Genomic DNA, 26,249 nt, shown 5'->3' with positions numbered 1-26,249 from the left:
TGTGACCACATGCCTCGCGCAAAATGCAAAAAAAAAAAAAAAGAGACCTTGGCTTTGATTGTGTCACAGGAGTTCTTCAGGGATCTGGTGGTCCGTTCAGCTCAGAAAGCTTCAGCAGAAAGCGCAGGCATGCAGATACTGCAGCTGACTGAGAGTGAATCTCCAGGTCTGCGCAGACGACTGGCTCAACTTGAGAAGGAATGGACAAACCTGACTAGCATGCTACCCACCCTCCACCAGACACAGCAACAAGTATGAATAATGTCCTCTCTCTCTCTTCTTCCATCTCCTCCCTTATCGAACTTTTAGAAGCAAAGCTCTGGTAAGGAGATATGTTTTAGTAAGCATCCTTTTGCCCTCCTGCTAGATGTTGACAAGCCAGTCTCACAGTCAAGTTTTGGCCGATTTGACCTCCTGGCTGGAACATGTAGAGAGACGACTGGAGGATGAAAGCTCAGGGGTCCAATGTGCTCTGGGCTCCTCTGAGCTGTCTAGGCATCTACAGGCTTTGAAGGTATTGCACCTACTCTTTTATTTCTTCTGGTTTTCGGGAAATCCTAAAATCATTCTGATTATTTTAAGGTAGGAATGAAAAAAATCCCCTTGACCCAAAAGAACAATCTTGCTTTCATCAGTCCACAAAATATTGTGCCATTTCTCTTTATGCCAGTCAATGCGTTCTTTGGCAAACTGTAACCTCTTTAGCACGTGTTGTTTTTTCAACAATGGGACTTTGCGAGGGCTTCTTGCCGATAGCTTGGCTTCACATAGGCATCTTCTAATTGTTACAGTACTCACAGGTAACTTTAGACTTTCTTTGATCACCCTGGAGCTGATCATTGGCTGAGTCTGTGCCATTTTGGCTATTCTTCGATCCATTCGAATGGTAGTTTTCCATTTTCTTCCACGTCTTTCTGATTTTGGTTGCCATTTTAAAGCATTGGATATCATTTTAGCTGAGCAGCCTATCATTTTCTGCACTTCTTTATGTGTTTTCCTCTCTCCAATCAACTTTTTAATCAAAGTACGCTGTTCTTCTGAACAATGTCTGGAACAACCCAAATGCACAGTACAACATTTGCTGCCTTTGTCCTTAAATAAAGGCCATTTGTTTGACATTAGTTTTTTCACAGAATTAATTGAAATTGATTAATCTCTAATTGAACTCCACACTGCTATTATTTTGAACACGCCCATTTCAAGTAATGATTCAATTACACAGAATCAGCAGCATGCATGTCATGACTGTTGGGTCTGTTGGTTTTCTATTACTCTAATACATCTCTACTACACCTACACCTGTTATTAAAATATTTGCCATGTAGAAATATAATTTCTATCAAAAACAGTGATTGATCTGGTTAGTGATGTTGGACTGCTATTATTTTGAACACAACTGGTATATATTTTCAAAGTCGAAAACATTTGTGGCTTAATATTTTTTGTGTAAACTTTGAAGCTTTTTTTCAGGATACTTTCATGAATTGAAGGTTCAAAATAACAGCATTTATTTGAAAAAGATATCTTTTGTAACATTACAAATGTCTTAATTGTCACTTTTGATTACCCTGCTACAAAAAAATGAATTCTGTAGGAAACACTGACATGTATTATTTTCCATGTTTTTACATATTAGGATGTTAAGGCTGAAATAACCAGTCACCAGTCGTGCGTCGACTTTCTGAACCACAAGTCTGTGGAGGGGGCGGGATTAGTGAACGAACCCACCAATCGCAGTGAGCGCATCCTGTTTGCTGAGCAACTGGGTGCTCTCAATCTTAGTTGGCTTGTTCTACAAGCCAAGATTGACAGCGAGGTGAGTGCAGGCGTACAACAGCACCATAGTAACCGGTATAACCTTCCAAAGCCATCATGTTTGAAACGTGATGAGTTCTTCTGTCTACAGATACACAATGTTGAGGACCAGTGGCAGGCCTGCACAGATAGAGAAAAGCGATTGCACTGTATGCACAGCTGGATCTCTCAACGTATGGAATGGCTGAGAAACAGCTGGAGACCAGAGAGCTGCTCGCAGATTGAGCAAACATTACAGGAGTGTGAGGTGAGTCTCTTATCTCACAACTAACTTGAAGATTTTGTGCTGCAAATGTTGTTTGTGGGTGTGAGGGTGAAATAGAGTGAGTCAAATGAGTTGCTTTTGAAAAAGGAGAGAGAGAGAGAGAGAGAAATCAGGAAACTCTGACACTGCTTCATTCCAGGACACAGAGGAAAGGCTGCAGGTGAAGTCCTCTGAGCTGAAGGGTTTGAGAGCTCTTCACCTGTTCGGGCTGCAGGATGGTGAACATCCCGGAGATCAAGCATTCTCCAAGCAGGTGCATTTAGCCATCCAGGACTGCCAAGCTTTGAGTCAACAAGTAAGTAAGAACTTTACAATAATTACATTATTTTCATTTTTGGTTGAATTAACCCTTTAAGAAAAGGGTTAATTCACCCAAAAATGAAAATAATGTAATTTATTACTCACCCTCATGTCGTTCTACACCCGTAAGACCTTCGTTCATCTTCAGAACACAAATTAAGATATTTTTGATTAAAATCTGATGGCTCAGTGAAGCCTCTATTGCCAGTAAGTTAATTTACACCTTCAGATGCCCAGAAAAGCTACTAAAAACATTATTTAAAACAGTTCATGTGAGTACAGTGATTCTACCTTAATATTATAAAGCAACGAGAATACTTTTTGTGCACCAAAAAAACTAAATAATAACTTGTCAACAATATCTAGTGATGGCCGATTGCCAAACTGCTGAAATCACGTGACTTTGGTGCACCGAATCACTGAGTCAGCATATTAGAATGATTTCTAAAAGATCATGTGACAGTGAAGACTGAAGAAATGGATCTTGAAAATTCAGCTTTGTCTTCATAAATTACATTTTAAAAAGGAAAACTAAGTAATTTGTAATAATTATATTGCAATATCAAAAACATTAAAAAACTAATAATAATAAAAAATCTTATTGACCCCAAACTTTTGAACAGTATACAGCTACATTTTATGCCATGTCTTAAGTTTTTGGTATTTATTTTTTTTTTTTTTTTTTTTTTTTTTTTTTATCAAAAATATATTATAAATTTATTATCAATATATTATCAATATTTATCAACTTTAAAATTTTATATTACAATGTTTAATCAATAACACTAATACCATTATTTGCAGCCATGTGTCTTGTTTACAGCCATGAGATGCCAAAAATGTTATTATCACTATGCCAACCACTGCGAGATCAGAGGTGATTTCTGTATTCTGACACACAGAATGAAAATTTATATGATTCACTCCCTCATTTAAATATGGTTGTCCCTCCAAATCTTTTCAGTGTGTGCATAGCTGTTTTTTTATTCTTTAATCTATTGTCCTCTTTGTTAGTTGTTGAGAAGCATCGTGCTTTCTTTATAAATATAAGAATTCATTTGATTTGTGTTTGCTTTACTACAACCTCAAATGTGTCCAGTTAGAGTTCATTCATCATTTGTGTTTTTTCCTAGATAAATGCTCTCAGGTTAGATTTGCAGCCATTCAAGGATAAGTGGGCTCACTTTGATTCTAACATGAGTGCAGCAAAACTGCAAACAACCAATGTGGCCTGCAGACTGGAGCTCTGCAGAGTTCCTGTGTTCTCATCTGAGCAGAGCCGAACTCATGTGGAACATCTGCAAGTGAGTAAACAGTGTGACAAAATAATCCTGTTGGGCAAATTGGAAAGTTGTAAACACAAGTTTAGGCTCCAACTTTATTCTTCCAACATTACAATCAGTTACAATTGCGGTGTTATTGGTAGGATATGATATCATGCATGCTTCCCAACAGGAGCTTGAAAGGGAGCTGGACCAATCAGAGACCTGGACCCAATTAACTCAGGTGTTCTCTGACTTAAGAGACAAACTCAAGCCTTGCACATCTAAACTGCTGTCCGATCATCTTGAGAAGGAGAGATCTCGGTAAGTAAATTTACTTTGCAGTCTCATCCTCCGCCTTCACTATATTCGCCATTTAATCTGAAATTGCACTTTGAAATGGCACCAAATTGGCAATATTGTGTCAACATCAATGTTGAAGAAGCTGGTAGCATCTTTATAAATTATCAGATGAGTCTGTTCAGTTGATGGTTTAGTTGAATCATGAATCATGCAAACAAACTGATTCACTAAAAGGAATCGTTATGCAAAGAGAGGACACATGTTTGTTTATTGGGTTGTGTTTGTCTGACCTTATGTGGGCATTAATGTCTTTTTTGTTTGTTTTCAGACATCTAGCAGTGACTGAGGATCTTCATGCAGATTTACTAAAGGCCCAGAATGCCTTGCGGCTCTGGCAGGAATACGAGCGTCTCACGGGAGAGTGCTGTGTTCTTCTAAATCAGCACTGGGAGAGGCTTGGAGAGGTTATGAGTTCTTCAGACAGAGAAGAAAACACTGTAGAGCTGCTCAACAGCAGGATGCAGAGCATCAGTGTGAGTAATTTTTAGTATCTAGTAGGGGTGTCCTCGACTACGGATTTTCATAGTCGAATCCGATTCGAATCAGATTGCCTATATTCGACTTATAGTCGAATCATAATGGGGTGGGGGGGGGGGTGGACTTTGACTACGCATGGACTTTGAAAGGTTCGCGCGCTGAACTGTGCACGAGATGGAGCGGGACACGGAAAATGAAGTAAGGCCTGGCTGTAGTCTACCCGCGGCTTAAGACAACTTTTATTTTCTTTCACACACAGCACAGAGAAACGTCTTTCTAATAAACCGACCAAACTGCCTGTCAAGTGATAGACGAAACTGACAATGATTTTATCTTTTTTAAACAAATGAAAGGCAATGTGGATAAACATTCACAGCCACGATGTGCAGAACACTCTCAAAGATATAGAAGAAAATGAATAAAAACATTTTGGATCAATAAACTTTAAATAATAACTGCAGAAAGGCCAAACTGCAGATACATTTCATATGTCGGCAAATCAAATTACATCGGCTAAATTGTCTGTGCGCAACACAACTAATCTACAGCGCAACACTGATGCACCAAAAAATTTATTAATTTATATATATATATATAGTATATATAGAAACTTATATATATATATAATCAAACATTAATTTACATAATTGAATTAGAACAGAATATACCGTTCTAATAAATGAAAATAGCCTATTTAAAAAAATGAAATATGATCAAGTCAAACTGCAAAATGCCTGAAGTGCAGGGGAACATAGGCCTATATTCAAAACACAAGCCAGAAATAGTTAAATTAGGTAACCCAGAGTGATCAATAAATAAATTAAAATTAAATATATTATTAAAATAACGAAAGCTAGAATTGTCAACTTGTCTTTTTAACTGCAGAGACAATAAACGCTAAACTGGAGTGGCAGTCTTTTTAGCTAAACAAATCCAAAAATCAAATTACAAGCGGCTGTAATAGTTTGAAATCACTTGTAGCTACCCTACCTGATTGAGAGAGAAAAATCCAGTCTTTCACGCGATCTGCCTGTGTCCGTTTGAGTCTTTTCAAATAGCGCGCTATAGTCAGCTTGTTGGCCGGCAGAAGCGCGCCGCAGTGTTTGTTGTTGTAGAGTTCTAGGACATGAGCTGTTGGCACAACTTGCATCATACGTTTTTTTGATCATCTTTTACCATTTCAAAGTGCATCCAATTGTACACTTTATCCCAGACATTGTTGAAGATTTAATCCCTGCCGTAAAGATGCTCCTCTGTCGGTCACGGATCATAGAAGTGAAACTTAAATCGGTCACAGGTTGGATTTATTCACGCACATTAAAAAATATTTATTAAAAGCTTTTTCTTTTCACATTTTTATTTATAGTATTAACATAATAGGCTGTATATTAACCTATTGGGAAAGAACCGGTATGTCTATGTAAAATCAGATATTGAGCGCCCCCATATCTCGTCTCATAACACCTCTGCGACGATTCGACTGTGAGATTGGTAGTCGAATCAGGCTCCTCCTATCGAAGATTCGAATCGTCGACTATTCAGGGTCACCCCTAGTATCTAGGCCCCTTTTACACCTGGCATTAAGATGTTTCCCTTTCAGATAGTATCTGGGTATTCTTTAGCTGGAAAGCATTTACAGATTTATTCCATACACTTCTCTAGTGTTATCAGAGAGAGATGCTGTATGCTCGCACTTACACAAGAAAAAAAAAACAAGGAAAATGCTAATAACTTACATATTACTTGACATATTGTTCATTAAATGTAGTGGTCATTTTAGATTTGAACTCTAATATGATTCTTGGCCTTGATTACCTAAAAATTACTGAAAATGCATCCAGGTTAGACCCCGCTGCAGATGAGAAATCAATTGAAATACAATAGGCCAGTTACAAAACACAGTAAGTGCATAATAAAAAGGTTAAAGGGATAGTTCACCCAAATGAAAATTCTGTCATCATTTACTCCCCCTCAAGTTGTTTCAAACCTGTATAAATTTATTTGTTCTGCTGTACACAAAAGAAGGTATTTGGAAGAATGTTTGTAACCAAGCAGATCTCGCCTCCTATTGACTACCATAATAGGTAAAAAAAAAAAAGAAAAAATGCTGAGGGGGAGTAAATGATGACAGAATTTTAATTTTTGGGTGAACTATCCCTTTTAATGGCCAACAACAGGGAAAACAACATATAACAACCCTTAAATAAATACAAAAGTACTGGTTTGGGGTACCTTTTAGAAAATAACATATTTTGCAAAGTAATGATGCACAGTGAAAAACCAAAACTGGAAGAAAAAAAACCCCCAAAAACCCCCCACCACCAATTTCAGCATGTTCCTGTTAAGTGCTAAATTGTTCGAGTCTTACAGATGAGTCTGCGGTACTTCAATTCAGTCGTGCTTTTGAAAAGAAAGAACATTGAGATCCGAGCAGGAGCTTTTCTCAGTGGACTAAAAATACCAGTGAGACCTGTCCTACTCCTGTCAACACAAAAGAACCTAGAATTATAAATCAGTTCTTTATTTAATCAATTATAATTTAATCTTATTTAATAATTTGTGTTCCAATTGTGTTCCTCATGCGCATAGTTTCTTTCTTAAACTTCACAAAAAAAGACTAATAAATGGATTGATACAGCCTTAGAATAACAAAATCAAAATACTAATAAACAAATAATATTTGATATATATATATATATATATATATATATATATATATATATATATATATATATATATATATATATATATATATATATATAAATATAGTTTCTGATAAAATGAATAAAAGGAATGTTGAAGAAATGCAAAACACTCTGAAGCTGTCAAAAGCACATTGCTACGTTTCTGTGAAATGATTCATCCAGAGCCCTAATTGGTGTGTTCTTGTTTTCATGACATGAATCTCCCTCACAGTCTGCATATACTCCTCAAACACTCCTCAAATGAATCTTTCTTGAGTTATTTAATTGTAATGTTTTAGTAGCTGCCAGAAGTATTTAATAAAAATGAAAAAAAAAAAAAAAAAAAATCCTACTCTCCACCGATTCCATCTTAACTCCCAAAAATACTTGTCAGTGGCTTCATAGATAATTAAGCTTGAAAGGTTTTTTTTTTTTTTATATTTACTCTACTGTTCAAAAGTCTGGGTTTGGTAAGATGAATGTTAGATTTTAAAAGAAGTCTCTCAAGTTCACCATGTTATTTGATCAAAAATACATTAAAAATAGTAATATTGTCAAATATTATTACAATTTAAATTAATGTTTTCTGTTTTGTTATATATTGAAATTTAATTTATTCCTGAGAATTTATTTCACTTCAGTCTTAGTGTCACATGATCATTCAGAAATCATTCTAATATGCTGATGTGCTGCTAAAAAACATTTCTTATTATTATCAATGTTGAAAACAGTTGTGCTGCTTAATATTTTTGTGGTAACTAATAAATAGAACGTTTAACAGAACAGCATAGAAATTTTTGTAGCATTATAAATGACCACATTTGATCAAGTTAATGCATGCTTTCTAAATAAAAGTATTAAAAATCCAATACATACTGTAAACGAATTTATGAGATGACAAATTATGTCATGTCCTGTGTGGCTCTTATATGAATACAGCATCTAACGAACAATGTCTTTCATAGACTCTGGAGAAAGACATGTCGCCCTTGCAAAGCAGTGTCGGAAAAGTCCTGGAGGCCTCAAAGCTTCTCATTGGGCAGATAAAACCTCAGTCAGCCTCGCTAATCAAATCAGAAACCAGGTTGCTATCACGTGACCATGTGCATCTTGGCAAGGCGCTTTCTGAGATTGCGGCACAAGTTCAGGTGAGGACAACAAGTTTAGGTCTTTAAATCAATGACTAGATACAACATTGTGTAAAAGTAATCGGATTGATCTGCACACTGATGGCAAATATCTATACACTGTCCTAAACAAGTGTTGTGCTGTTCTCTGTCCATAGGAGGAGCTAGAGGAGCATTGCCATTTCAGCACAGAGTTGAAATCAATGGAGCAACAACTTAAAAACTTTGAAAGTATTTTGAGCTCCTCCACTACAAGCATGGAAAGACTAAAGGTGAATCTTTGGCACTTCTTGAGGTTATTTTCATTAATTCTATCTAAAGCAATCTGAAAGGTTATAGTTTGATTTTTATGTAAATGTTTTTCTTTGTATTTTCTGTTTGAAAGATGGTTATGTTGGATCTGAGTGGGCTGAACCCTAACCTTGCTGCTCTGAATCAAAAGAAACTCCTCTTAAGCTCTACAGAGGAAGAGAGGTTGCAGACCCTCAACACTGAGTGGGTTCAGGTCTTTTCTCAGGCTACAGACAGACACAGGCAAGCGAAACTTCACTGCACTAATGCCATTCAGTTCTCAAACATTTAGGTTTAGCCCTGAAATATATTAAAAATTGTTCTATGCATTTATCCATGTGGACATTACATCTTATTAAAAGGCTAGTTCACCTGAACATGCAAATTCTGTCATTTACTCACCCTCAAACCTTTTCAAAAACTCTCCTGTTGTGTTCCATGAGGAAAAATAGTTTGGAATGACATGAGGGCGAATTTTCATGTTTGGGTGAACTATTACTTTTTTCCATAAACAAACACCCTAACATTAGCTGTAGCTAAACTTTCTCAGCCCTTGTGTCTGTTGAATGCCAATGCACGTCTCTGTCTGTAGAAAGATGTATGGAGACCTGCTACGTGCTCAGAACTTCCAACAGAAGTGCCAATGCTGGATGGAGCTCCTGGACCAAATCGAAGCTGGTTTATCTAATCAGATGTCTGGAAACTATGCTACTGTAAGAGAGCAGCTAGCTGCGCATCAGGTAGAGCATACAGTTAAATCCATTCTAATATTCGGTTTCATCATGCTAATCCTGTTGCTTCACAATGACCATCTAAATATGCACAATTAGCTTTCAATTAATCCATATTCTGGTTGGCCTTTATTTAGGAAAATAATGTCAGTAAGAACATTAGCATAAATTAGAGAGCTATTGGTGCATTTTTTTTTTTGGATGAAAGTAGGGTTTTTAATTTAAGTATGCATTAAATGTTTTAAAAGATGACAGTAAGACAATTCAAATATGCTTTCATAGTTTCTGTTTTCAACTGTTTTCAACATTGGTAATTAAATGTTTCTTGAGCACCAAATCACTATATTAGAATGATTTCTGAAGAATCATGTGACACTGAAGACTGGAATAATGATGCTGAAAGTTCAGCTTTGCCATCACAGGAATAAATGACATGTTAAAGTATATCAAACATTGAAACTGTTATTTTAAATTGTAATAATATTTCACAATATTACTGCTTTTACTGTCTATTTGTATATCAAATAAATGCAGCCTTGGTGAACACTTTTTTTTTTTCAAAGACATCAAGAAATCTTACTGACCCTAAACTTTTGGACAGTAGTGCATGGTATGCTTCCGCAATAGTCATGTCTACATAGCAACCTTTTTTTGTTTTTCCGTTACTGCTTGACTTTTTTTCCAATTTCTGTCACAGAATTTCAATTTTTATCACACAACAAAGAATAACTTGCATTTAGATATGCATTATTATAAATTAACATCTCACTGCAGTGGACATTCCGAATAAAGTGTTTACATGACAAAGAATTTATGAAAGCAAATGCTATTGATTTGTAGAAACCAGAATATTGACCTAATCAACCTAGTCAACCAGATGCTGTACATGACACATACATAATTACAATTTGACCGTATTCTGATTAATTAATTAATATTTTTAATGTAAACACAGTCAACATTGAATGTTATTTGATGGACTTTTTTACTTAACTGAACTTTTTTATTAAAATAAGAGCAGCAGGAACTATTTGTAATGGAGTACTGTGTAATTTATTTTTGAAATGGTTGTACAGAGCTCATCTACTCATATATTAGTAATAAATCTTCCAGAGGCTGAAAGTGGAGGTCCTCATCAGCCAGCAGCTACAGGATGCCATGATCATTGAGGCATTAAGCTTCCTGGAGAGTGGTCAGAATGAGGACAGGTGAGCTTTTATAGCACTGCACTGAATAACTTATTCCCTAATAAAAACTCAGTAACCTCAGAATTTTCTTACTAACCTCAACTGTAGGACTCTGCCATGGATAAGAAATCAAAGAATGTGGTGTAATAATTTGTTCTGAACTGGATTTCACCTGATGAGTAATTAAAACCAAGGTTCTCCAACTAATTTTTTTTCTCAAGCTGGGTCTATAACTCTTGGATTTATGGTGTGGAAGAGCTTCTTTGAGCTCAGCACTGGAACAAGCTGGCTCGCACTCAGGAAATGAAACTGCATGTGCTACCAGCATGAAATAATTTTTCTTTTCAGCCGCAAAGTGCTGCTTCAAATGGAACTTGTGCACAGTTGAGTTCAAGATGTTTTTCAGGTCTGACTTTCCATTGTAAGAACAATCACTGAGAGTGCCACATAAATGTGGTTGATTCGTTTTTCAGATGAATAGCAAAGCTAATGGCCAGTGGAATGGCAGTTAGTTTTATGATATTAACATCTCCTTTATGTGTTGCTCATCTGTTGTGTCATCTATGGTCTCTTTTCAAAAATAATTCTCTGTTAAGTCCACAACTTATATGTTTGGCTCACCCAAAAATGACAATTCTGTCATCACTTGCTCACCTTTATGTTGTTCCAAACACACAAGACTCATCTTCGAAACACAAACGAAGATATTTTTGATGAAACCTGAAAGATTTTCAATCCATATGAATCAAACAGTTTAATCAAAGTCTTATGAAGAGACATGATTGATTTATATTATGATTGATTACGGTTTACCTTTACAATGTTTTCATGAACTTTTTAAAGTATCAATATTTTGAGTGAATGGACCCAATTCATTAAAAATATCTTCAATTGTGTTTTAAGGATGACCAAAAGTTGCATGTATTTGAAACCTGATGACAGAATATTAATTTTTAGGTGAACTAAACACTTTTAACCCAAGTAAAGGTTCTTCATAAGCCTATGATAACTTTTGGTTCGATTTACCTTTAACAAATCTTGAAAATCTTGACAAACAAATTCCACTGTGAGCAGGAGTCGTCTGATCTTGAGGCTCACCCAACTAAAGGCACAGTGGCAGGGGACACAGCAGAGGGTCCAGCAGCACGGGAAACGTCTGGAGGGGCTGATGGGACATTGGCAGCTCTATGAGGCAGGCTCGAGAAAACTTTCGAGGTTACTCAGACACATCGAAGAACTTCTACCTCCGGCAGGACTGGCGCTGTGCAGCTTACAGCAGCTCCAGTGCTCTATAAAGGACTTTGAGGTAAGTGATAAGACTTTGTTTTTCCAACTGCATACATTAAATGCCAGTTCAGATGCAGATAGCTTCTGTATTTCATATACTGTATATCTTACATACTCTGTATCCCTTAGTGGACTCAGGAACAACTACAGCTTCATGAAGAACTGTACAGCCAGACTGTGGAGGCAGGCAGACAGATCCTTCCCTTAACAGATGCACATACGCAGACATGCCTGCAGTCTGAACTGGATGCCTTCATGGAGACGTGGGAGCGAAGCTGTGGCCTTGTGGAGAAAAGAAAGGCTCTTACAGACACCATAACTCATGTATGTGACCCATCTCTTCTCACTTTCTCACATCTTGTCTTTTATAGTGGTGTAATGGTACAAGTAGTCTTTCGGTTTGGTATGCATGTATACCGAACGAATACAGTGTTGTTTTAATCTCTGTGTGTCAGAGTCCCCGCAGCTCCTTTAAAAGTGTTAAAAAGTCTTAAATTTAGTTTTATCAAATTTAAAGGTCATAAAAAGTCTTAAAGGTGCCATCGAACGTTTTTTACAAGATGTAATATAAGTCTAAGGGGTCCCCTGAATGTGTCTGTGAAGTTTCAGCTCAAAATACCCCATAGATTTTTTTAAATTATTTTTTTTAACTGCTTATTGTGGGGCATAATTAGAAATGCACCGATTCAGGCTGCAGCCCCTTTAATTGCTCGCCCTCTCCACCCCCTCCCGAGCTCTCGACTCTATCATTGCATAAACAAAGTTCACACAGCTAATATAACCCTCAAAATGGATCTTTCTTTTTGTTCATCATGCATACATCGGATTATGTGAGTATTGTATTTATTTGGATGTTTACATTTGATTCTGAATGAATTTGAGGCTGTGATCCGTGGCTAACGGCTAATGCTACACTGTTGGAGAGATTTATAAAGAATGAAGTTGTGTTTATGCATTATACAGACTGCAAGTGTTTAATAATGAAAATAGCGACGGCTCTCTTGTCTCCGTGAATACAGTAAGAAACGATGGTAACTTTAACCACATTTAACAGTACATTAGCAACATGCTAACAAAACATTTAGAAAGACAGTTTACAAATATCACTAAAAATATCATGTTATCATGGATCATGTCAGTTATTATCGCTCCATCTGCCATTTTTCGCTATTGTTCTTGCTTGCTTACCTAGTCTGATGATTCAGCTGTGCACATCCAGACGTTAATACTGGCTGCCCTTGTGTAATGCCTTGAACATGGGCTGGCATATGCAAATATTGGGGGCGTACATATTAATGAGCCCGACTGTTACGTAACAGTTGGTGTTATGTTGAGATTCGCCTGTTCTTCGGAGGTCTTTTAAACAAATGAGATTTATATAAGAAGGAGGAAACAATGGAGTTTGAGACTCACTGTATGTCATTTCCATGTACTGAACTCTTGTTATTTAACTATGCCAAGGTAAATTCAATTTTTAATTCTAGGGCACCTTTAAACATCTTAAATGTTATAATAAAGGTCTTAATAATCATTTCAAGGGGTCATAATGTTGGGGACAGAAAACCAGGAATCACAATATGGTTTCATGTGATAATTAAACTTCAAAAGACGATGATTTAATTGAATTAATGTAATCGTTGTTTCAAAGTAAAAATGCAGCGCTGTTACTTGTTCTACAGGCTCGTTTCAGAGCAGTTCGCAATCACTGTGTCGCATTGTTTGATCTGCTGTTGATGAGTTTTGACAATGTTTACTTCATGGTGTTTGTATGGTACCTGCAAACTCGTCGCCTGTTGGCAAGGAAGAGTGAAATTGCATTTTCATTCAGTGTGTCTGACATTTTTCCCAAACAGGAAATGCACGCAGTGTTGTAAATGTTAACTGTTGGGTCGATAGGAAACTAATGTGCATTCAAAAAATAACAAAGGACACAGAGGTTCATTTTGTTTGCTTGTTGCTTTAATATTTTATTCGTAATCATTTTTCATATGACTTTTTGGTGAAGACAAAACTTTTGGTTAGATGTAATTAGAATGTCAAACAAGAATTAGCCTGCTAATTAAAACACATGATGTAAACATAACACAGACTTGGATCAATCTTATTAGTGCTAACACCCTTGTCTTATTGAATTATTTTTTTTGCATGGACAGAGCAAAGTTATCGTGCGGGTCCTAGCCGCAATTGACCTACATACCCTACTGAGCGTTTCACTCATAAAGTGCTTCATACTGAGGATGAGAGATCAGCCGTAATCTCGCCATAATCCATAAATGAGGCAGCTGGGCCATATCGCACAGAACGAGAGCTTCTCTGAAAACCACGGCCACTAAGCCACTGTGCAGTTTGGTGTCTACATGGATCATCTGTCATTGTTCACAGACAATCCCACAATTCCCTGATACCTGAAGTAGAGGTAGATATGGGAACAAAGCTTGGAAAAAAATGCAAATATAACTGCATTCTATTTCATCCCACTTTATTTTCAAAACCACAATAAAGGAAGATCATGAAGGCTTCAGAACAAAAATTTAGTTATAGTTGTATAAACATCATAAATTATCATTTGGACTGTTGTTGACAGGTGAACATGCAGATGACTGTAATCCTTCTGGTTTATTAGCACCCTGAGGAACTTGGAATAAATAACTTTGATTGAATTAGTTTTCACTGGGAAGCAGTGTGGCTCAGTGTCACCCTAAACTTGGGGCTGACCCACTGTACTGTTAGACATTATATGTAACACCAGTCACACCCACTCATAACCAGTTCTGATTGGCTCATCTGTTTTGGAATGATGACATCATTGTGTTGACTGCCAAAAGTGAGGGGTGTTTAGAGAGTGATGTGGGTAGAAGTGTGTTTATGTGTGCATGTGCTCACAATAGGCGGGGGGATGGTGTATCCCCATAGTGAAAGGGAAATCCCTCTTGACTGATTTGAGATAACATAGTGATAGACACAAAATACAAGCACACCAGTGGCTCTCATAATCAACATGGTCAAACAACTTATAAACAGTTAAAGGAATGTTCCAGGATCAACATATGAGATTAGTCAAAATTATTAAACTGACATGTCGCACATAATGTTGATAAAGCTTAAGATTGTATTGAACCTGGAAGATTCCTTTAAATATTAAACAATATTATTTCTTACACATCTTCTGCAGTAATTAAGAGATTTTGCTGCTTCTTTGCAGAACTGGAAGCTCTGTGAAATAGGACTGGCTGATTGTGCTCTCAAACTGGAAGAGATAAAAGCAAGATTAAAGATTCCACTGCCAGAGAAGATAGGAGATCTAAAGACACATGAGCAGCTCACTAAGGTAATGTATGCATCTGACATCCTAAATATTCAGGGATTTAGGAAGTTAGACCATATTAATAATGTTAATATAATATAATATATTTTTGCAAGGAAAAGTTATGAAAAAAGGAAATATTTAACAGTTTCATATTTCAAATGTAGGCTACTTTGTGATAGCATTGTACAGATGTTCAAGTCATGCTGGTCATGCTGGAGAACATGATCATATACTATACATGATCAAACCAAATACTAAGACATTCTGAAATTCATGTACATTAGCGTCCAAAGGTTTGGGGTTTGTAATATTTTTAAATGTTTCTTATGCAACAGTAGTGTATATTTAAATAAATGTCTTGTTTTCACAAATTGCTATGTAATATGTAATTAAATTAAATATTTATTCAATCAGAAAAAATTCAATCAGAAAATTTGGCACTCTTGTGGAAATATGATATTTTTTAATTTTCAAATTGTTTGTTATAAATCAACATCTCAGGAAAACGTTATGGGGTTTCTAATCAAAATATGACTTTCTGTTACAAAACAGGGCATTGAGTCGAGGACACCGGGACTTAAATCATGTTTATCAGGCATTTTGTGAATGGAGAAAGAAATTACATATCAATATTCCTATCAAATATTAGATATTATTATGAAAATGTTGCCAACCATGAAAACCCATGTATGGCCATTTTACCCACATATTGCATAAAATAAAATGGTATATTAATTCGTTCCTTTATATCGTTCATAACATAGTTGAGAATCATCTTTAAACAAAGTTTGATTTTAAAAAATAGCATTGTTTTTGACTATACATGTAATTTCATGACATTTTATTTTTTTTAACAACTGAGTCCTTGTGTCACATAGCATAACATATGAATAAAATATCATTTTTCAAAAATGTTTTTTTTTTTTGTTATGCTCTAAACAATGTAATGACATGAAAAAATACTAAATTCAAAAAACATTTTTTCCCCAGGTCTTAGGAGGTTAAGCATACATAACTGCTGCATGAATTGTGCCAGTGTCACATTTTTACGCTATTACATGGGAAATTAGTTGTCATTTGGCAGAGACTGTTTACAATTCCTATTTGGCTTTGAAGACTGTAAAACAAAGTGCTTTAATCTGTCATTCTCTTGTATTTTAATACACTCAATCAACTTCCAATGTGTTTGGTAAAGAAAAAAACACCTGTTAATATAATCATGTTGCTTTGTAAATGTGTTAATAACCATCTGCTGAGACTGATTTGATTTCTTGTTGATTAAGCTCTGATGAGGAAGTCTCTTTTAATGGAGGTGGGTGAAACTGACAAACAAAGGATATAATAGTGCTCTTAACATGTTTGGCCTTTACCCCATCATCCCTTTCCATGCTGTTATGGGTTCTCTGCCCTCCCCCCTCTCTCCCTCCCACCTCCCCCTCTCCGCCTCCTCCCCTCCCCCGTCCCATCCAGTGGGCCTTAATCCCATGCGCTAATGACAGGGACCGAGAGAGAGGGAGAGCGAGCACTAGGGTTAGCGTGCGGCAGAGGAGGGGAGTTTAACTTGTTGGTTGCCGTGTTATGCAGGAGGACGAGGGCTTGCTGCAGATTTGGGCTGGAGGACTGAAAGAGCTGAGCACCATGAAGGCAGACGTGTCCCAGTACGTGCTGCCCACAGACACTGCGCTTCTCCAGGGACAGGTGGAAGAACTTCACAGCCAATGGGAAGAACTGTGCTTGAAGGTGAGTGAGTGTTTGTTTTCGAGAGGAGAGGAGAGAGAGAGAGTGTGAGAGTAGGAGGGAAAGAGAAGCTGTTGTCCAAGCAGCATTGAAAGGCACACAATGATTCACCGCTGGAAGTGGGGGGAAACTTCACAGTGCTGCATGGCACAGAAAAAGAGAGGGAAAATAAGAGTTGTACATAAATGGATCTAGATTTATATTCATGATAACAGTTCTCTCCTCAGAAAGAATCACAAATGTTTCTGACATGAAAAATAGTACAAGAAAAAAATGTTTCACCTGTTTAAAGATGAACATTTGCACTTACTCACCCACATGTAGGTCAAAACCTTCTGTGAAACACATTAGGAGAAATTTTAAATCATATGCTCTTTTCCATGAAGTTACAAATGGGAATGGAAGCACATTCAAGCTTCAAAAGGCCACTAAAATCAGCATAAAAGTGTCATTTAAGTAGTTTATACAGTTATACAATATAGTTATACAACTATAACTACAGTTTATACAGAATACTATATCAGTTTCAGAAGACTTGGATATTACTACTCCAATTGGATCATCAAGACATTAAGAGTTGAACTCAGTCTGATTCATGAACAAATCCTTCAGACCAAATCAGTTTTGTTAACTGAATCAGTCAGCACACTAAAAAGATTTGGTCCATTTTTGTGCGAATAATGCCTTAAATTAATACCTTTTACTCAAACAAAGCTATTGTATGACTTCAGAAGACTTGAAATATAGCACATGAGTCACATGGACAAGTTTTTTGGAGCTTGACAGTCCCAGTCCTCCTTCACTTCCCCTCCTTCATTATATTGAAATATTATTTTGCCAGGATAGTCCTCAAAAATGGACTTTTTCTGCAGACAAGAACGAAAGTCATTTTGGTTTGGTTTAATTTTTGGTTGACTGATCCCTTTAACTTATTAACTAGCTATTAGTTTGCTCTTGGAGTTATGGTTATAAAATAAAATAATGCTCCTGAGTTGTGCAAATCTATTTTAATGCACACGTCAATACGTTTTACTTATGTAGCTCATTTTTTAAGTTTTTTTCCCAGGCTAACTGAGGACTTTTTTCAAGATTATCTGTCTAGAGCAGGTGTCCAGTCTGCCGTTATTAAGTAAAGTAGCTGAATGGCCCGCTGACGTTTGAATGGAGTTGCTCTTGTAACTGTAAACAGCCTGAGCAATTAAAAACAGAAAGGCCACATTTAGGACAGATCATTACATGGCCTACATCCAACCCTTGGACTTCTCACCACATTACGCAGGGAGCTTTGTTTAATGAACAAACCGTTTTTCAGTTTGTGGAGTTGCTGTTGTGAGTTTTCAGCCATGCCTTTTATTTAAAACTCTGGCCAGAAGCCAGAACAGAGCCAATGAGGTCAGTCTACGTGTGCGTCAGTGTCTGCGGCCAACAGGTTGCAGGTGGAAACATTCCCTGGAATGGATGACAGATGGCAAAGCTAGGCCTTGCTTTGTATTTCTGGAAGGAGGTCTTTTATTTGTGGTTGCATATGTTTGTAGTAAGTCGCTTAGGTTTGTGAGCTCAAAGAAATGTATAAATAATGTGTTTGACAACAAGGCCTTGAATAGAAGTTGTCAGCTAATCTCAGTGCTTTCTTTTAACCGAACGATTAATATTTGTATATAGAAGGAAAACTACAATATCACTTTCTCTTATAGCTCAAAGCGTAGCATTAATGGATCAAGGAAAACGCATAGTCTTCACTGACAAATGGAAAATGCTTTCGTTCTTTTTAAAAGGTTGCATGTAAGCCATGGCAATCTGGGAATGACATGAGCAAAAAGGAACTACAAAGCGCTGCCCTTGTCCCCTAGTGTGTCTTGGTGTTAGTACATACTAATAGACTAGCCCCTTACTGACAGAAAGCAGTAAAAGCAAGCAGGCTCTTTGCCTAACAGTCCAGTAATCAATCTCACAGCATGAGATGAGCGTTTTGTTAAAAGCCTTTCAGATGGTGGGCTTTTAAAGTATAAATTCATAGTTGTAACCTTACACCTTTGTACTTAGTTGTTTTGAAGTCTTTACTCACGCATGATTTAGGGTAGTGAACTGACCTGTCAGTTCAAGAGCACATTAAAAAATTCAATGAGGACAAAAAGTGCAAGTTCTTCTGTACTCTCTCTAGCACTTAAAGGGATAGTTCACCCAAAAATGAAATTTCTGTCATCATTTACTCACCCTTATGTTGTTCCAAACCTGTATTAGTTTCTTTCTTCTGTTGAACTAAAAAGAAGATATTTTAAAGAATGTTGGTAACCAGACAGTTGACGATGGCCATCGACTTCAATAGTAGGAAAAAAATATATACTGTGGAAGTCAATGACTGTCTGGTTACCAACATTCTTTAAAATATTGTCTTTTGTGTTTAACAGAAAAAGAAACTCATACAGGTTTGGAACAACATGAGGGTGAGTAAATGACGACAGAACTTTCATTTTTTGGTGAACCCTTTATGAGTAGGCCATGCGCTCTCAAAGATGTATCGTGTCAAAAACTAATGAAATTGTCGTTATTAACAGTGTAGATATCTGGGACTTTCAAACAATTCTTTACTTACTGCAAGAAAATGTTATTTTAGGTTGCATTTTTGTCATACTGAAGCATTTTAACCCTTTCCTCTTCCTCTTGTGTGTAGGTGTCACTACGCAAACAGGAAATAGCTGATCGCCTGAACGCCTGGATCATCTTCAATGATAAAAACAAAGAGCTCTGTGATTGGCTGACACAGATGGAGAAAAAAGTGGCACACAGGGGTGAAAACCTTAGCATTGAGGAAATGGTGGAGAAACTTAAAAAGGTAGAGCTTGATTTCCTGTGTCATTGCTTTTTTTAACCTTGTTAAACGTGCTTTTGTCATGGTGAGTTTCTGTTGTACATTTGTAAGGAGCTTAAGTAGGTCAGTAATATGGTATTATATGGTATATGCTATTATGAGTATCTATGAAGGATTAAAGCGGTCTCAAATGAACAGCACGCGTAAGCGTTCCCAAGGGAGGCCCCACAGATTTTACATTTCACAGTGGCTCCATTTTATCCACTCACATACTGTAGCGTTTGTTCATTTTTACTGAAATATGTTACAAATGTACATTATTTAGCTCTAATCTAGCTTACTGCGTGTACTATAAAATTGAGGGCAGAGTGCTGTAACTGTTGGTTCATTTGTTTACCTCTTTGTTCATACACAACAATGGCCTTATATGTGCAGTTTCTCTCTCACCATCAAACAGGCCAACTTCAAGCACTCTGCAGTCATTAGCGCATAGTTTACCGTTGAGGTTTTCAGAAAGGTGGCCATTGTCTTTCTAGTGTTTCTGATAATGTCATTTTAATATCATATAGTATGATCATTCTTATTATTTTAAATGTTTTTATTTTTATATTTTCTGTTTTCATTTTTGTTTAAAGTTGTGTTTTTGACACTTGTATAAAAAGTTTTTATTATTTTATATTTCATTTATTTCATGCAACAATTAAAAATATTTTTAATGGTTTAAGTTAAAGGGGCTATATGTAAGAATTGTAATGTACTAATCGCTTTTTTTTTTTTTTTGCCAACGTGTGAACGACTTGTAACCAAGCGGTAACCTCCCCCAGTTTCTCTTGAAGCCAATACAGAAGTGACTTAAACTGCAATTAATCGACTGGCCACTAGGGACATGCTCCAAAACAGAGCAGAATCTCATTGAGTCCCATGTTAAATTGGCCAAGTTTACAGCAGAAAAAAATGACAACTCTGAGGGGGGTGAATATTTTTTTTATAACTCATCTGTTTAAATTATATTAAGCCTTAAAGTTCTGCATGATTAAGGGCGTGGCCACTTGAGTGACAGGTCAATTGCCGCTGCTGTCTGTAAGCCGTCACCTCAGCTAATTCCAGCCGCTGAACTTGGCATTTCTGCCATGTTTGTGCTTTTTTCGGGATTATTTAATACAATTATAAAATAATATGGCTTGCTGCGTTAATGGTTAAGACTCCAGACAGATGTGCGTCTGTGTAGATGTGCACGAATGCGGAAGATAAACAAAACACAAGTTGTTGGAACGTGGCATTGGCTTAAAGTTTTGTTCGTGAGATTTACTACAATGACAATGGAGAATATAAAACTCAGACAGCACTGCTTGGATATTATAACTAAAACTGCTGCATTTTGAAAAATTATACTTTGGACGCGGGCTCATTTGTTTGTGAGAGTCTAATGTACGATCATATACAGTTTTATAACATAAACGCTGCTCAGGTTGCATAATGTCTTGAAGAACGATGATGGAGAGCAGATCATTCAGAAGAAATGTGATGCAAACAATGGACAATATATCAATATTTCATGGATTTAACGCTTTTGTGGACAAAAAGTACTGTTTTTTTGTTTTTCAATGGACACTCATGGACATTTTACAGAAGTGCCACGGATTGTATTCATCTCGTGGTCGCTATTTCATTATAAAGTTATGAAGTCCCATATTAATTTTGTGTGTTATTTGCACACCCGACACAAATTACAATTACTGGTGCTGGAGCATCTATATCATAAAAAAGACACTGTAGATTGACGGTAAACCTTCTAACTTTCTAATGATGTAACTTGTTATCTTTATTAATATTTTAGATGGTGTCTAAGATAGATAGATAACTCCTTTGCCTGCTAACATGATCACGTTGCGCTAGGCAGGCATGGTTTCAGCAACAAGGCACCTTGGTTCCAACCACGTCCCACCTCTTTACCCATTTTCGCTTCAAAAATGCTCTTCAGAAATCTACGGGTGATGTCACAGCCACTACATCCATATTCTTTACAGTCTTGTAACGCTTGTAACGAAACTTAAAAAATGAGACCTTTTGCCGAAAGAGCTACTCTGTAATGTCAATTTGTCATACAAAAAAAGTTTCATTCAAACTAGTCTCACATAGCAAGATCTATATAGTCTATAGTTTTGAATATGTACTTTATAATCACATTATCATAACTCATCTGTCTACATGATGGCAGTGCTTTGCAGAGCTTGTGCAAACATATCCACATCACTATGATCGGATCATTTCTTTCTGTTGTTTTCTCACCGCTGTCATTTTTTGTTGTTTATTTTTTTATTGAGAGGAAAGTGTGCAGCACCGTTGCTCTTAGCAGTGTGGACAGTGTCTGGATGTTTGTTACTTAACAGTATATTGCTGTAAAGATATTTCCAACTTCTTTTTACTTCTAATCAAAAATTGAAAAAGAACTTTGCAGAGTATCAAAGAGCTGATCAAACTGAATCACATTCAGTCTCTTGTAAACAAGCAATAAGTTAACACTTAACAGCCACTGGTGTTGCTAATAACAAAGTTTTCTGAATTCTACATATAGCCCCTTTAAGTTTAGTTGTTTTTTATGGTTAACAGGGCTTGACATTAACACCCACCAAATGTGGGTGGATTTCAGCAGTGGCGTGTAACGCAGTCACTCCTACTAGCCACTTTGGCAGGCTGAATATTGATTTTTCAATGCATATCGATACTGAAATATCTGAAACGCTTCAAATACTAATTTTCCGCAGAATAGACACAGTATTCCAGCTGCGCTTTCTCACTCTCTCATCTGTCCGACAGAGAGTTAACACACAAACCCGCCTCCCCTTACTTACTCATTTCATTCATTAAGGCTGAATATTGTTAGTGTTACAGGGCTTGAATATTGGCATGGGATTGTGCATAGAACACATCATTTTACTCATTCCCGCAGATTTTGTGCTCACACCCAGAGTGTTCGCACATAAAGCCACCTCTCAGTGCTAATTTTTTTTTTTTGAGAAGGAAATGCATGTGTAACAGAATAATGGATCAGTGCATCAAGTCTTAAAGGTGCCCTAGAACTTTTTTTTAAAAGATGTAATATAAGTCTAAGGTGTCCCCTGAATGTGTCTGTCAAGTTTCAGCTCAAAATACCCCATAGATTTTTTTTTTTTTTAATTCATTTTTTTAACTGCCTATTTTGGGGCATAATTAGAAATGAGCCGATTCAGGGTGTGTGGCCCTTTAATTCTCGTGCTCCACGCCCCAAGAGCTCGCGCTTGCCTTAAACAACATAAAAAAAGTTCAAACAGCTAATATAACCCTCAAAATGGATCTTTAGAAAGTGTTCGTCATGCAGCATGTCTAATCGCGTAAGTACAGTGTTTATTTTGATGTTTACATTGATTCTGAATGAGTTTGAGGCTGTGCTCCATGGCTAACGGCTAATGCTACACTGTTGGAGAGATTTATAAAGAATGAAGTTGTGTTTATGCATTATACAAACTGCAAGTGTTTAAAAATGAAAATAGCGACGGCTCTTGTCTCTGTGAATACAGTAAGAAACAATGGTAACTTTAACCACATTTAACAGTACATTAGCAACATGCTAACGAAACATTTAGAAAGACAGTTTACATATATCACTAAAAATATCATGTTATTATGGATCATGTCAGTTATTATTGCTCCATCTGCCATTTTTTGCTATTGTTCTTGCTTGCTTGCTTAGTCTGTTGATTCAGCTCTGCACATCTAGATGTTAATACTGGCTGCCCTTGTGTAATGCCTCGATCATGGGCTGGCATATGCAAATATTGGGGGCGTACACCCCGACTGTTACATAACAGTCGGTGTTATGTTGAGATTCGCCTGTTCTTCGGAGGTCTTTTAAACAAATGAGATTTATATAAGAAGGAGCAAACAATGGAGTTTGAGACTCACTGTATGTCTTTTCCATGTACTGAACTCTTGTTATTTAACTATGCCAAGGTAAATTCAATTTTTAATTCTAGGGCACCTTTAAAGTGACATCAGCCTAACATACCTAGTGTCAAATTATGAGATAATTTTAAAAATATCTATATGCCAGTTTTCCCCCACTGTATCGATGTCAAAATTGTGGCCAGTGAAAATGGTTAGTAGTGAAAACCACTAGCCACAGTGGCTGGTGAGCAAAAAAATGAATGTCAAGCCCTGATGGTTAACTATAATAACTATGGTGCCGACAACCAAAGGCCTGCTGATCAAAGTGAGTCAGGCTGGACTAAACAAAACAGGTGAACCCTTAAAAGCAGTGGAGAAAGTGAAAAGGATTTGGGTGGCTGAGGGGTCAGTGTGAATAATTGTTCCTCTCTTTTTTAAAGAGGTTCCATGCTGAGAGAAGGAATATAGTTTTGACAGCTGTCCCATCCAGAGACAAAGTGCAGTTAGTCGGTTTTGTTTGGGATGGATGTGTTGATGACTAAAGCATATGAGAGGCCTGTGCTCATTGGGCACCTCTCTTTTCAGGACTGCATGGAGGAGATTAACCTCTTCAGCGAGAACAAGAGCCACCTCAAGCAGCTGGGCGAGCAGCTCCTATTGGCCAGCGACAAGGCTAAGGAGGCAGAGATCCACGGGGCCTTGCGCGATGTCAACGACCGCTGGCAGCACCTGTTCGACCACATCGAAGCCAGGTGAGCTGTGTTGGGAAAAAATGGTTTATGGAATAATTGCTACTTTGATAAAACTTGCCTGGTGTTTGCAATTGCTCCATTTGATTAATGGCTGATTGTTGCGCAGTGATCAAAGCTCTTTGCTTGTTTGAAAGCCGTTCATTTCTGGTTTCCATTCAAGGACTGATTGATTTGATTCGTTAATTTGTGAATTTATTCTTTGTTTAGACCTGTTGGTGATAAAGCAGTTGATTACACATTTACATTAATGTTTGAGGCATTTAACAGATGCTTTCATCCAGACTGACTTAAAGTGCTTAAGTTTTATATGTGAGACTGTTGTGATCAATATATGATTAGCAAGTAGTTCAAAACGTTTCTGCTGGGAAAATAACTGTTTCCTGTGCAAACACAAACATGTAATTGCGTACAAACATCTACTGTTTACTATATATATAAATTAAAGCACATAAAATTTCTTAAAACTTAAATGATCATTTAAGTTTTCTAGTGTTGTTAAAACTTGATGATGATATGATTAAAACTTAAAAGCTTAATTCAGCATATTAGTAAATAATATAATTGACATAACACTAAAATAGCACTGATGCTGTTACAGTGTTTAAAATTGTTGCAATGTTAAATATATTTTATTTTAGTTTTTTTAATTAATCAAAGGTTAGTCTTGAGTCTGCATGTACTCAATAATACCTTTTAGCATTTGATATGATCTTCAGTGATTTGGATGGTTACCACAGCTGGCATATATATGCTCTCGTAATCGTTCTTTGGATATTTGCACATACCGAGTGTATGAATCATGTGGTGGTCCTAAGAAAACAAACAATTTGAGAGGTATCCGTTCCTGTCCGTGACGTCAACAATCTCTAATGCAATTGGTCAGTCCTGCGGTGTGACATGCTCTGAAGCAGCCAGATGGTGCTAATACTGGATAGAGGGGGGAATTAATGTAGCCCTCACTAGTGTCGTTCGCTTCAGCTTTGCCATATGGCCTGTTTAGGCTCCTGTAGTCTGTCCTAGTCCCTCTGTAAAGCTTGAATTGGGTGGAGGGGATGGTGGGGGCAATGGTCTGTCACCTCATATTAGCTCTTATGAACAGGGGCACAATGGGGCCAGAGGGACAGTATGTACTCAGGCACGCTATAATCACAGCCGGCCATCTGCAGGTATGGCTGCTCAGACAGTTTGAGAGGCAATGCGGTCACTCAAGCAACGTAACGAGAAGCTTCACACTGTCACACTTAAATGGTTCAATCTAATCTCTATGGGCTAAACACCCTTTGTCTGTGTTTCTGTGTCATCTGACCTGGGGGTTATCAGACCTTTTTCTAGTTGTGTTTTGCGCCATGCTAAACTTTGACAGGATTTTATTCCTGGGTTCCTGCCAAACTGCAGTCTCGTATACCAAAGAAAACATTTATTTGACTAATTTATAAAAGGGTTAGTACTATTTTTTTTCTTAAAAGAATATGGCACACAATATTTGTTTTCACAGAAAATACTTTTTTATCTAATGGAGAGATTATGTAGGACTTTCGGACACATTCAGGTTTTCATCAAAACATTCAAGTCCATTTATGGTATTAAAACTTTTTCCAAAATGATCTTTTTGATAATTCACTGGATGCTAAATGAATATGCTATCTCTTTCTCTCTCTGTCAGGGTGAAAAAGCTGACAGAAACCCTGGTGACAGTACAGCAGTTGGATAAGAACATGAATAACCTTCGCTCTTGGCTCACTCGCATTGAGGCTGAGCTAGCCAAACCCATTCACTACAGTATCTGCCACAGAGATGAGATCCAGAAGAGACTGGCAGAGCAACAGGTCAGCAAATCAAGAGTTTTTAAAAATTATATGATACAAGATCCTAGTTCAATCAGGAGAAATAGTATGTAAATATCCTTAAACATTATTAAAGGGTTAGTTCAC

At 36.9% G+C, this 26,249-nt stretch overlaps 1 protein-coding gene across 1 annotated transcript in view; it reads left to right on the top strand.

The window, feature by feature from the left end:
* LOC125277985 (nesprin-1) overlaps window positions 1-26,249 on the top strand; it is a 115,982-nt gene that overhangs the window by 76,118 nt on the left and 13,615 nt on the right. The window contains 20 exon segments of the mRNA XM_048206656.1: window positions 70-252; window positions 368-514; window positions 1,637-1,816; window positions 1,907-2,062; window positions 2,220-2,375; window positions 3,514-3,684; window positions 3,836-3,966; window positions 4,274-4,478; window positions 8,132-8,314; window positions 8,452-8,565; window positions 8,679-8,827; window positions 9,177-9,324; window positions 10,429-10,523; window positions 11,577-11,808; window positions 11,919-12,113; window positions 14,992-15,117; window positions 16,681-16,836; window positions 19,505-19,666; window positions 24,152-24,318; window positions 25,982-26,144. Coding sequence (XP_048062613.1) covers window positions 70-252; window positions 368-514; window positions 1,637-1,816; window positions 1,907-2,062; window positions 2,220-2,375; window positions 3,514-3,684; window positions 3,836-3,966; window positions 4,274-4,478; window positions 8,132-8,314; window positions 8,452-8,565; window positions 8,679-8,827; window positions 9,177-9,324; window positions 10,429-10,523; window positions 11,577-11,808; window positions 11,919-12,113; window positions 14,992-15,117; window positions 16,681-16,836; window positions 19,505-19,666; window positions 24,152-24,318; window positions 25,982-26,144 — 3,219 coding nt within the window.

This window comes from Megalobrama amblycephala, linkage group LG11, assembly GCF_018812025.1.
Source record: "Megalobrama amblycephala isolate DHTTF-2021 linkage group LG11, ASM1881202v1, whole genome shotgun sequence".
Lineage (NCBI taxonomy): Eukaryota > Metazoa > Chordata > Actinopteri > Cypriniformes > Xenocyprididae > Megalobrama > Megalobrama amblycephala.
The sequence above is the reverse complement of the archived record's forward strand: the minus strand, read 5'-3'. Positions and strand labels throughout refer to the sequence as shown.